This window comes from Equus asinus, chromosome 4 (genome assembly GCF_041296235.1).
Source record: "Equus asinus isolate D_3611 breed Donkey chromosome 4, EquAss-T2T_v2, whole genome shotgun sequence".
NCBI lineage: Eukaryota > Metazoa > Chordata > Mammalia > Perissodactyla > Equidae > Equus > Equus asinus.
In genome coordinates this window covers 19,347,300-19,359,886 of record NC_091793.1, presented here as the reverse complement: position 1 = coordinate 19,359,886, position 12,587 = coordinate 19,347,300, and the positions used below count along the sequence as shown (strand labels likewise).

Sequence of the window (12,587 nt, the reverse complement as noted above, 5' to 3'; positions counted from 1 at the left end):
CTGCAAGGTTACTCCTTTATTCATCCGCTCCGCCATGCTCTGCACACAGCTCTGACAAGGGTCCCTTGCCAGGTCCCTCTGGAGGAACCCACAGTCAGCCTTGCAGCTGTGGTGCAGGCTGGCGCCAAGAGAGCCCTTGGGTCTCGAGAGGGTGAGGAGGCCTTGGGGAGTGGGTGGTGTCCAAGAGAGCCCCTGAAGACTGAGGAAGGGCCCGCCTGGTAGAGGGAAGAGCTTGGGCAAAGGCCTGGAGATGTGGAACACTCAGTGGGTATGGCTGGGGCACAGAGTAAGAGGTGGAGGCAGGCCAAGGCAGGAAGGGCCTTGACTGTAGGGGTGAGGTGATGGGGCGCCCCGGGGGCCTCACTCCTGGTACAGAGCAGGTCCTCTGGAGGGAGGGGCTGCCCCGGGGCCTCTGATCCTGGGCAAGACCTGTGGGTGGGGGGAGCTCATCCTAGAGATTTTCATAGACCATGTTAAATTCACTGTCATCCTTGAATCTGTGCAGTTTCTCCTGGAAAAAAAAAGAAATAAAAGACGATAGGAAAGGAAAAGAACAAACTTGCACTAATTTAGTTTTAGTCAGAGGCAACCATGCGTGTGGCTTCCTGCATAGCTGTGACAGGGAGGCCTGTCCTTGTCCCCAAGCCCGTCTCTCCATTCTCTTCTCCTAGCTGTCCACTTGACCCCTGCTGTCTGCCCTCCAGCCCCGTGGACCTCCTCTGTCCTGCCTCAGGGCCTCCCCACATGCTCTTCCCTCCATCTGGGGTGTTCCCGTGACCAGGCCTGCTCCCCAGCAAAGCCCTGCTCCCCCTGCAGGGCTCGGCTCAGTCTCTCCAAGAGCCACGCCCTGCAGCCCTGGTCTGGCCCCTCCCTGGAACCCACCCCTCATGGGGGCTACCAATATCTCTGTGTGCTTGTTGGGTTAGTGACCTGTTCCTGCAGACCCGAGGCTCAGGAGGGCAGGGACATGTCTGGCCATCCTGGCTAGCAGCCCAGGGGCTGGCACGGGGTGAGCACTGCCTGGGATGGCCCTCACATCCTTGGGGGGGTCCCACGGTGGGGAGGCCCTGCTTCCAGAGCCAGGGCTGAGTATGCAAAGAGCAGAGAGAATAGGAGATTCAAAGAGCAGTGCCAGCCCGGGCCCCCTGGGCCAGGGTCCCCAGCACCAGCCCCCGCACTTCCTGTGATCTCTTCCAAGGTGCCCATGGGCCCACCCACCACCCACGGGCTCCTGCACTGGCTTAACAACCCCTTGCACTTACGGCGTCCCTGGTGCAGACGTTACTGACGTTACTTGACTGGGAACTCATTTGCATTCAGGGACAGTTGGTTTTGCAGGAAAGAGTCGCTCATCCACTTTACAGATGAGCAAACTGAGGCTTGAGAGAGGATCGTGATCAAGTGATGCGCCTCAGTCCCCATGGTGATAAAAACTGAGCCGCAACCAGGCCAGCCCAGGCTGGCACCAGCTCCAACTCCAGCCGCCAACTTCAGCCAACACCAGCCTGGGGGAAGCTGATGAGAAACCTAACACCCCTTGCCTGATTGGCCAGTGTAGATGCTACACTGGGCCTGGCGGTAGTTATGACTGCTCGCTTGGGTCCCAGTATGACATTTGATCCTCGTGGCAAATCTATGAGGTGAGTGCTGTCAGGCTCCTCAGTTTACAGACAGGAACACAGAGGTCGGCCCCTTGGTCTGGGCTGCACAGCAGTAAGGGATGGAGCAGGGGTTCAAACCCACCAGTGCTCCCAATCTCTAGGCCAGCTGCTTTGGGAGAGGGCTTCGATTCTACAGCAGCTGGCTCCCTCCTGTGGTCCCCATTTCACAGGTGAGCAGAGGGTCAGATGGGAGGGAATGAGGAGCCGGGCTTACTGCCCCAGCCTGCGTACCTGGGAGAGATGCCCCTGGGTGAAGGGAGCGCTGCTGGCCTCGTTCTGGATGCAGGAGTAGACCTCGGTTTCTCTGCGCTGCAGGGCCTGCAGGAGACGGCATGAGGGTCAGAGAGGATGCACGGAGGGGCAGGGCAGCTGGGCCACCCTGCCTGTTATGGACCACCCCTCCCTGCGGGAGCCAGGGGCCAGGCAGAGCCCTGTGGGCCCTAGTCTGCGAGAAGACGCCCACCTCGCCCAGCCCCGCCACCCACAGTCACACCTTTGCACCTGCCATTCCCTCACAGAGCCGCCTCACCCCTTTCCCGCTTGCACAGCGCATCTCCTTTCTGTGCCCCCTGCCACCTCCCTCACCCCACCTCTGGGTCAGCCCTGGCAGGCTGTCTCTGGGCTTCCACCTGGCCGGCAAGGGGAGGGGCCCAGGCCCACTCCTGCAGACGCTGCCTGTCCTCGGGCCCTCGGGCACCCTGGCAGCCAGCAGCCCCCGGCCGTGACACCCATGGCCATGGCTCCAATCGGATGCCCTCCTGGCATCCGCTCTCTCTCCCCAGGTCCAAAACCCCTGCCCTGTGAGGGTCTTGTCCACCCATCCCACCGCAGCCTGTGCTCGTGGATGACCTAGGCACCCACTGGGGTCACACTCCTCGCCCATCAAGCTGTGCCTGGCTTGTCTCTGGGTCACTGAACCTACAGCTGTGCTCAGCACACTTGGAGAACAGCAGTGAATGAACTACGATGAGGAGCTCCTCACTCACTAAGTGTGTGTCTTGGGGCCACACTCACTCTTGGCCCGGCTATGAGCAGTCTGACCAGAGGGTAGGGTAGAAAGAACCAGGGCTTTGAAATCAGACAAGACTAGGATCAATTCTCAGCTCTGACACACGCCAGCCTTGGGCAAGCCCTGAACCTCTCTGTGCCTCAGTTTCCTCATCTGTATAATGGGAGCAATCATATCTATCTTGCAGGCCCAATGCATAATTAAATGAAATATTTGTGCCTCCAGGCCCCAGCACAGGGTCTGGCAAACAGTAAGTGCTGAATAACTGTTGAATGATCATCAAGGGAGGCTTGATGGCTTCTTCGCCTCTCTGCGGTCACAGCCTGGACTGTCCCTCAGACCCTGATGGGCCCCGGGGTCCCATGTAAGGGGCAGATGTTGCTCTTTAGGGTTGCTGGAGCAGAGCCGCCAACAGCATAAGCAAGAGGCAGGAGCCGTTCCTTCCCGTGTGTACATGTCATATGGATGCCGGCTGGTTGCCAAGGAGGTGGTTTCCCTGGCAACAGGCAAGCAGGGGTTGCCGAGGCAGGCTGGAGAGACAGGTGGTGCTCTGAGGCAAGAGGAGGGAGGAGAGGTGGGGAGGGGAGGAGGGAAGGAGGCGTCGAAGGGTAGTGGGGCATGAAACCCGTGTAATAAACCATTCGGCACCTGAGGGGCCCTCACTTCAAGGGCATCACACAGGGATAGCAAGGCAGCTCTGGGCACCAGCTCAAGGGGCCTCTGATTCAGAAAGAGGGTGGATCTTAGGAGAGGGGCTTCTGACCTGCCTCCTGGTAGGGAAGGGTGCAGGGCCGCCCCAAGGAGGAGCCCCATTTCCAGAAGGCAACTTCCAAGGCCTGCTCTGGCCTGTCAGGTCTACCTGCCCGCCCAGAGCACCAGCCACCACCGGCGAGCCTGGCACACAGGATGGGGATCTGCTCCTCAGACGCCCTGTGCCCCCACCTCTGTCCACCCAGGCCTGGATTGCCACAGATCTGACAGCCCCTCCAAGCTGGACATTTCTGGTCACAGAGAGAAGAGAGGAAAAGGACCTCTTTGCTGACATCTAGGCAGGGGAGCAGATCTGGGGTCCCACAGGTGGTTCTCTTCTCCTTCACATCCGGCTCTCATGGGTTGCCTACCACACATGAGCCCAGAGAGGCCCAGAGTTGTCTCAGGCCACACAGCCCCTCAGTAGATGGGAACTCAGGCCTCCTGCCCCCAGCTCTGCAGAGCCACCGGCCCTGGCATGCCGCCAGGGGATTTCTGAGCCAGAGAAGAGCACCCTGCCCCGGGAACCTGCAGGCCTCTGCCCCACGCTGGCGGGCGGCTGCGCTGCAGAGGTTGCTGCCAATTAGCAGCTGCTGAGTGAAGCCTTTGACAAGTCCTGACCGCTGGCTGCATTTGCATTCAGGCTGTGACCCGCATCGCTAGGCTGTGAAATGCAGGGCGGCCTTTGTCAACAGGACATCCTCGGAGGCTCTGAACCAGACCCTCCTGGTGGTGATGGGGACTGCCTTCCCCAGCCTGTGCCTGCTGGGAGAAGACTCTCCAGGCCTCTGAATGGGCTTCCCCGGGCTGGGGCTGAGTCGAGCCTGGGGCTGTGCTGTGTTGGGGCTGGACTAGGCAGCGCTGGGCAGTGCTGGGGTGTGCTGTGCTGTGTGTGTTCCGTCTGTGCTGTGCTAGGTCTGTGCTGTCCTGGGGCTGTGCTGGGCTAGGGCTGTGCTGACCTATGGTGTTCTTGGGCTTGGCTGTGTTGGGGCTCTGCTGGGCTGTTTTGTGCTGTTCTAGAGCTGTGCTGTGCTGTGCTGGGGCTATGCTCTGAACTGTGTGCTCAACTGTGCTGTGCTCTGTGCTGAGCAAGCACTGTGCAGGGCTGTGCTGTGCTGTGTTGTGCAGGGCTGTTCTGTGCTCTGCTTAGGCTGTGCTGTGCTGTGCTGGGCTGGGCTATACTGTGCTGGGCTGGGCTGGGCTAGGCTGGGCTGTGCTGTGTTGTGCTATGCTGGGCTTGGCTGGGCTGGGCTGTGCTGGGCTGGGAACGTTTGTCTGGGACCCAGGCCCTCCAAGTCCTCTGCCTCCTGCTGCCCAGGGGGCAATGGTGCTGACCTGAATGGTCATTGGCCCTGGTAGAGGTGTGAAGTCAGTGCCAAGGCTCTCCTCTAGGTGGGCTGAGGCCAGAGCTGAAGCTAGCTGCCCTGGGCCAGGACCTAACCTGAAGGTCCTGGACATCGGTCCACCTATAATATGAACACCCCCCCGCCCCAAGACCACGGAAACAGAGCTGCACTCTCATGGGCACCTGCGGGGAGAGACCTGCATGGTGCACCCTGGGGGCAGATGGGTGAGACCTGGGGTGTTGTTCAGAAAAGAGTGGAGGAGGAGAGCCTCTGCTCTGGGTCAAGTTCCTGGAGCGTCTGAAGCGATGGCCTCCTGCAGTGACAGCAGTCCAGGGAGGCAGGGCTGGGATGGGCCTCCCCTAAAGGAGGAGCTGGTGATCGGGAGCCACTGAAGGTTTCCAAGGGGGAGGCGACAGCATCAGCCGTGCGTTAGAAAGGTCCCTCCTGCCACAGTGAGGAGCCAGAGGGGCTGGAGGCTGAGAGCAACACTGAGGGCACCAAGCTGGGCAGAGGCTGCAACAGAGCTAAGGGGAGGTGCCCAAGGGCTCTGAGGGAGTCAGACCATAAGGCTGATGCCCTGCATTTGCCACAGGGGCCCGCCCTGGGCCCAGCCCTGAGCCTCATGGAACCAGGGTGCCTGGAAGGTGAGACAGTCCTCCACTCGTCCATGTGGCAGTTGATCGCTGAGCACCTACTGTGTGCAGGGGGGGATGCAAGATGGACCACAATCACAAAGTAAAAGGTGACCAAAGGCCACAGAGAAGGAAGATAGGGATGTTGGGGTCATGGAGGGGGTGAGGAGGTTGCAGTTTTAAAATGGAGGTCAGGAAAGGCCTCACTGCAAAGGTGCCGTATGAGCAGAGAGCTGAGGAGTGAGGGAGTGGCCTCGGGTCAGCTACAGAAAGGATGCTTGGGAGCAGGGCACAGCCGACAGCAAGCCCCCACGGTGCGGCAAGCTGGTGTGTGTGCGGAGCAGCAAGGAAGCCAGCGTGACTGGAGCAAGTGAGTGAGGGAGAGAGACAGCGGGAGGACATGTGGACAGAGCTCTCGGAGGCCACTGTCAGGGCTCTGACGTGGACTCTGAGAGAGAGGAACCTCTGAAGGACTGCAGCCATCATGAAAACGTGCCTCGCAGACCTCAGCTCCATGGATCAGCTTTGACTAAGGGCCCAGGTGCTGGGCTCCAAAACATGCCACATGGGCTACTCCCAGCCAATGGCTGAGCACGGCAGGAACGCCATCACAGCCTCCCGCTCTGGGAGACACGGGGCTCCTCCAACTTGGGTGCTCCCAAGGGCCTTGTTGAACCTTGCCTAGACTGTGTGGCAGTCGGAGCTCCCTCTCTGCCTTCCTTTCTCCATCCTTCACTCAGCACCACATCTGCTTCAGTCTGACGGCCCTCCCAGTCATCCCCATTTGCTCTCACAGGTGGCTTGTCTAATAAAATTATTGCACATCTAACCCTGGTTTAGTGTCTGCTTCTCAGAGGACCTAGACTCACAAGGACTCTGAGCAGAACAGAATGAGATCTGTGTGTGGGTGGACAGGATCACTCTGGCTGCTGCCAGGTGGAGAACAGACTGGGGCAAGGATATAATAGCTGGGCTGATTAGAAATCAATTGCAGGACTCCAGGCAAGCAATAGTGGTGGCTCCCACCAGCGTTAGCACTGGAGGGTAGAAGGGTCAGATTCCAGATGTGCTCTGAAACAAGATATGCTGATGGATCAGATATGGGTGGTGACAGAAAGAGAGAAGGAAATGGCAACTTCGAAATTTTCAGCCTGAGCCACTGGAGGGATGGAGTGTTCACTCACTGCAGTGAGGAAGAGGCATGTCGGAGGTAAGGAATTGGAGTTTGGTCTGAGAGAGAAGCCGATGAGACGTCCAAATGGAGTTGCTGGTGGCATTCAGAGGAGATATCTGGGCTGGAGATATAAATTTGGGAGTTGTCAGAGTGTAGATGGTCTCAGAACCTTAAGGCTGAAGGAGATCACCAGGGGGCGGGAGGAGGGAGTGAAGATCAAAGAGAAAGGGCCCCAGGACTGGATCCCAATGTTCAGAGGTCAGGGTTCCTAAGGAGGAATGAGTGAAGAAGGCAGAGGAGGCATGGCAGTGAGATAGGGGCATCAGGAGAGGGTGGAATGTTCTGGAAGCAAGTGAAGAAAGTGTGTCACGGAGGAGGAAAAGCTCGATGGTGATCTCCCGATGCTGCTGATTCATCAAGGAAGATGAGGATGGAGAACTGACCGTTGGATTTCACAATGTGGAGGCCAACGGTGGCCTTGAGAAGGAAGGTTTTGGTGAAGAGGTGGGCAGAAACCTGACTGAGTGGGTCAGAAAGGAGAGAGAAACTGCAGAGTCTTGACAGTTCTGTTATAAGGAGTCATAGAGAAAGGGCAGAGTCGCTAGAGGGGGATGCGGGCTCAAGGTAAGGAATTTAAGATGGAGGAAACCATAGCATGTTTGTAAGCTGCAAATGTAATATTGTATAATTAGTCCTATTTTACAGATTATGGAACCAAGACTCAGAAAGTTTAAACTGCAGAACCCACGAGCAAAAGAACTGGGCTTTGACCCCCAGTCTATCAGACCTACTCTAAATTCATGCTCCTTAATAGCTCAATTTTAAAAACAAATTGGAGTAGTATAGGTTTTTTTTTATCATGAGCATTTTCCCACATGAATAAAAAGCAAAAATTGATGTAACAAAAAGGAGAAATATACAAATCTACAATCATATGGGCAGATTTTAACTCACTTCTCTTAACATCTGATAGACAAAAAAGTCAATAAGGATATGGAATATTTTAACAACGTGATCACCAACTTAACTGAGATGTACAGAGCAGTCACTCAGTCATGCCCAGGGTAAGTCCTTTTCAAGTGCAAACAGAATATAAGCTGAGCCACAAAACAAGTCTTAAAAGACTTCAAAGGATTAAGGTCATGTAGAATATATTCTCTGATCACGGTGGAATTAGCAAGAAATAAAAAACAGAACAATAACTACAAAATAATTCAACATTTGAAAATTAAGCAAAACACTTTTAAATAATCCATGGGGCAAGGAGGAAATCTCAGTGAAAAATTTAAACTGAAAGATAACAAAAATATGACGTATCAAAACTCATGGGGTGCAGCTAAAGCCATACTTAAAGGGAAGTTCATAGCCTTAAGTGCATAAATTAGAAAAGAAGACAGATTGGAAACCAATGCTGTAAGAATCCATCCAAAGAAAGTAGAGGAGGAATATATGAAAATCGTTCCCTGGAGGTTCGGAACAAGACAAAGAAGCCCGCTGTCACTACTCCTGTTCACCATCGTACTGGAAGTCTGAGGCAGCGTGATAAAGCAAGAAAAAAAGAAGTAAAAGCTATGAGGATTGGAAAGGAAAAAGTGAAACTTCCATTATTTATAGATGACAGGACTGGGTTCATAGAAAATCCAAAGGAATTTACAGAGAAACTATCAGAATTAATGAGTGAATTCAGCACGTCCATATACAAAAGTCAATCATATTTCTACATACCAGCAATAGACAATTAGAAAATGAAATTAAAATGGGGATAACACCTGTAACCTAAAACCCTATTATGAGGGTTAACAAGGTAGAAGGTGTAAAGTCTGATCACAGTGCCTGGCATATAGTAGGACTCAACAAACAGATGGTTTCTGATATCATCACCATGGTTATTAACGTCATTTTTATCTGCCAGGTCCAACCGCAGCTGGTACGGACTGGTCTTAAGGATGAGCAAAGTCTGTGGCCTCCCTTCACATCTCCTTTTGGGTTCTAAAACCTCTTGAAGCCACCTTGCACCCCTGAGGGGCAGTGGGCCTCTCCCCCTCCTCCCGAGAAGTCCGCCTCAGCCTCCGAGAAGTCTAAACACCGGCGAGAAAGATGTTCCACGCAGAAGGGCATCTCTCCCATTGAAAATCATCTTGGAGAAGGCTATCTATTCACGTGGAGAGAGGTTCACGAGATATTGTAACATGAACAAAGATAGCTGTACTACTCCAACAAAAAAAGTGTGTGTGTGTGTACCGGTCTCTTCGTATGTATTTATAGGAAAAAAAGACCGGAAAGTATAGAAGTCAGTGTTACTAGTATTTATCCTGGAAGAAGATAGGCCTGGGATGGTGGTTATTTTCTTCTTTTTGATATATATAGAGAGACAGCTTCCATATGTGAGTGTGCACGTGCGTGTGTGTGTGTCTGTATGGAGACAGAGAGAAATGTTTTTATTTAACAGCTGACACCAGAATTGCTCATAGGGAAAATACCAGGATGAGCTGCTGGGAGAATATGGGGAAGTCTGGGGCCACGTGGGAATCAGGGGCTGGTGGAAATTCCCTGGGCTGGGGGGCTGATGGCCCTTCGAGAGCTGGCCGTGTCATCTGGAGCTGTCATAGCTGCCCTACAGGGACACTGACTTTGCCTCATCCCCAACTGCCCCGTCCTCAGCGAACAGGGCCATATTCTGCATGCACTCTGTATGGTGTTTTGTAGAGATTGAGGAAGGACCCGGGTTTCACGTGTGAGTCAACAGGGTCGGGACAGGAACAGTGAGCGCCCACACAGGCAGAGTCCTGGTGCAGAGGCAGCCGGAGGATGTGCCCTTGGCGAACCTGTGGGACCTCACAGGGCTTTGAGCACCCAGATTTGGAGCCAAGATCCTAACCTGGTGGCTTTAGAGCTCACAGAGTTGAGCCCCACTGACGCTGACTGGCATTTGTTCCGCACGTTCTCTACAACGAGCGCATGTTACTTGTGGGACTAAGATAGACGTAACTGAAAACAAAGTTTGTCGTCTTCCCAGCTGCTGGGCAGAACGGCCAGCCAGGCACAAGTCTGAGCCCCTCCCAGGACGATTAGGAAGACCACTGCAGAGACAGAAAACGTTTACGACACAACGAAACAGTGTCCCAGCCCGTGTCTCCGCTTAATCGTAAAGATAAAACAACGTCTGTGTGCGGTGTGGAAGAGGGAACGCGAAGAGTTAAAACTCGTTGATGTGTGAAGGGCGTGGAGCAGTGCCTGACCTTTTTCCTCTTTTTGTGGTTTTTGTTGTTGCTGCGACGTTGTTTGTGCAATAAAAACAGGAAAGAGTTAGTGGGCCGGTCAATGTCATTTGGTCAGATGAAGAAACTGTCTTCATTCCTCTCCAACTCATGCCCTTGATATCCCTTGTTCCAGAAGTGAAGGGGTCTGCCACGGAGGGGAACGGGGTGGCCCCTTACATCTGCGTGCCTGCTGGGGGCCGGGGGCCATACACGTGTAATCTCAGTTCACCTTCATAGAAACCCCACCAGGCAGGAATTCTTGTCCCCAGTTTACAGATGAGGAACTGAGGCTCAGAAAAGTCACGCAGCTGGTAAGTGACCAAGTCAGGCAACCGGACCCTGAGTCAGGCCCGAGAGAGGCAGACAGACTCACTGTGTAGATGGATTCAGCAGGAGGCTGCTCCTGGCCACTGGCGGTGCTCGGGGCCGGGCACTTCTGGGCGGGGTGCTTCCGTGGAGCCTGCATCTGTTTCTGGGAGGAAAGGAGTCAAGGCTGTCAGGGCTGGGAGCAGCAGGTCCCCTGTCTCCACCTCGCCCCCTTCCGCCCCCCAGACCCGCCGGGGAAGGATGGCAGATGGTCATGAGACCACACGGAAATTGACCACTCAGCACCTTCCGCCCACCTTCTCCAGGGAAACCTGGCAAATGCCCCCACCACCTCCATCAGACCAGTCATCTGCCTGGAGGTTCCATAAAGGACAAAGACCCCCCACGAGGCGTTGCCCATGGACACAGGGCCTGGCTCAGGGTAGGCGGGCAGTGGAGGCACAGCGCCGGTGTGATACGGCCCCCGGCTCTGGAGCTGACTGTAGTCTGTAGTGGTGGTCCTGAGCGAGCGCCAGACCAGGTGTCCAGTCCCGCTGTGCCCCCCACTGGCTCGGTGGCCTTGCACAAGCCACTTCCCCTCTCTGGGCCTCGACTTCTTCAGCAATAACCCTCTCTGTGAGGTTGCTGCAAGGATTCAGGAAGGTGATAAGTGGTAAGTGCCTGGCACTTAGGTGGCCCTTGGCCAACCAACGCACACCTGTCAGGAACCTCCTGTTAGCCAGGCACCGTCCCTGCCCTCCTGGACCTGAGGACCCAGTGGGGAGACGGAAATGCACTAGGACTTTCACCAACGTGTTGTGCATGTGCTGATCAACAGGGACAGAGCCTCCTCACACAGGGAGGGAGCAAGCCCCTCACCCGGCCGGAAGGGATGTTTAAGACCTGAGGGCTGAGAAGTTGGTTTGGCAGGAGAGGGAAGAAAGGCAGAGGGAACAGCATGTGCCAAGGCTCGAAGGTGTCGAGGAACTTAAAGATGGTCAACTTGGCCAAAGAGGGAGGCGAATCCGCCCGGGATGGGTCAGGACGGCCGGGCAGGACCGCGTGAAGAGAGCAGACAGTGGAAGACACCTGAGCCGCTCTAAGCAGCAGGTGCCAGGATGGGAAAGCGCATGCTGGCTGCTGCGTGAAGCACTGGTGGTGGTCCTGGAGGCAGGGGCGGTGGGCCTGCGGGAAGGCGAAGGCTGCGGGACAGGAAGACAGTGAGGAGGCAGTGCGGTCAGCCCTCCAGAGGCAGAGGGAGGCCATCCCGACGTGCCCCCTCGTGGCAGGCGCCACACTGCCAACAGTGGAGCAATGGCAGCCTCACCTCGGGGTAGGAGCTAATTAAAAACCCTGGCCGCCTGCCAATCCCCAGCCCATTTACTGGGGATTAGCTCTCGAGAGCTACTTAACTCTCAGGCAGAAGCCGGCGCCACCCCCAGTCACAGCATAATAATGGCTCAGGATGATGGAGCCTCACTGGGTACCGGGTGAGTTCTAAACACATTACCTGCCTCATCTCATGTGCCCCTCAACAAACCTGCAAGACAAGTCTTCTATCATGTCTGTTCCCAAGGTTCAGAGAGGGCAGGCAACTTGCCTGAGGCCACAGAGCCAGAAGCAGCAGAAGCAGGATTTGAACCCAGGTCTATGAGATTCACCAAGATGCTGACCTGATAGCACCTGGAGATTTTGCTCTTGTTTTGTTTGAATGTATAGGTCTCATGGGCAGTTAGGTGCTGGCACTTTACAGTTTACAAAGAACCCTAGGATTGGTCTAATTTTCATTTAATTCCCGTATTAGCCTGAGGACCCGGGCATGGAATTCCCACTTTACAGAGGGGGAAACTGAGGCTTGCCCAGGGAGTCAGTGACTGTCCCTGGATCGCGCCCAAATGCCTTGCTCTCAAATCTAGTGCCCCTCCGCTATGCCGCCTGCTTCTTGAGGGGTCTGTCACAGTCAGAGGGCGTGGCTCACCCGCAGGCAGCTGGGGGGCTGGTGCCTCTCCCCTCGCTGAGCCAGTGGCCTGGACACTGCCAAGTGGACATGAGCTCATGGCTAGGGACCATCCTGGACCCCATGCTGAGCAAGACCCAGGCCAGGCCCTGCGGTTTCTAATGAGACTGGGGGTGCCACTGTGGGGTCATGGGAAGGAGCCCCAAGTCTCCCAGGAGGGTGAGGCAGACTTCTCAGGGTTTGCACTGTCTCCTGAAGATAGGAGAAGAGTCTGAGAAAATGTCCCAGGCCGCGGGAACAGCACATGGAAGAGCAGGACATGTTGGGGACATGCAGAACCATGGACTGTCAGACAGTGGGTGACAGAGTAAAAGATGAAAGAAGATGAGCTGGGAGGCTGGTGAGGGCTGGGCCACAAAAGGCAGGATGCCACAGTGTCTCTGCTCGGAGGGGCGGTGAGAGCAGCCAGGGCAGGGAAGCAGTCACATTGGG

The 12,587-nt window shown here is 55.4% G+C and overlaps 1 protein-coding gene across 1 annotated transcript in view; it reads right to left on the bottom strand.

The window, feature by feature from the left end:
* Position 1: 1 nt before the first annotated feature.
* The window catches only part of NFAM1 (NFAT activating protein with ITAM motif 1), a 34,336-nt gene continuing 21,750 nt past the window's right edge, over positions 2 to 12,587 (bottom strand). The window contains exons 4-6 of the mRNA XM_070506778.1: positions 10,206 to 10,304; positions 1,893 to 1,979; positions 2 to 511 (exon numbers count right to left, since the gene is read on the bottom strand). Of these exons, the coding sequence (XP_070362879.1) occupies positions 452 to 511; positions 1,893 to 1,979; positions 10,206 to 10,304 (246 nt within the window). The 3' untranslated portion in view covers positions 2 to 451. The remainder of the gene's footprint in view (positions 512 to 1,892; positions 1,980 to 10,205; positions 10,305 to 12,587) is intronic.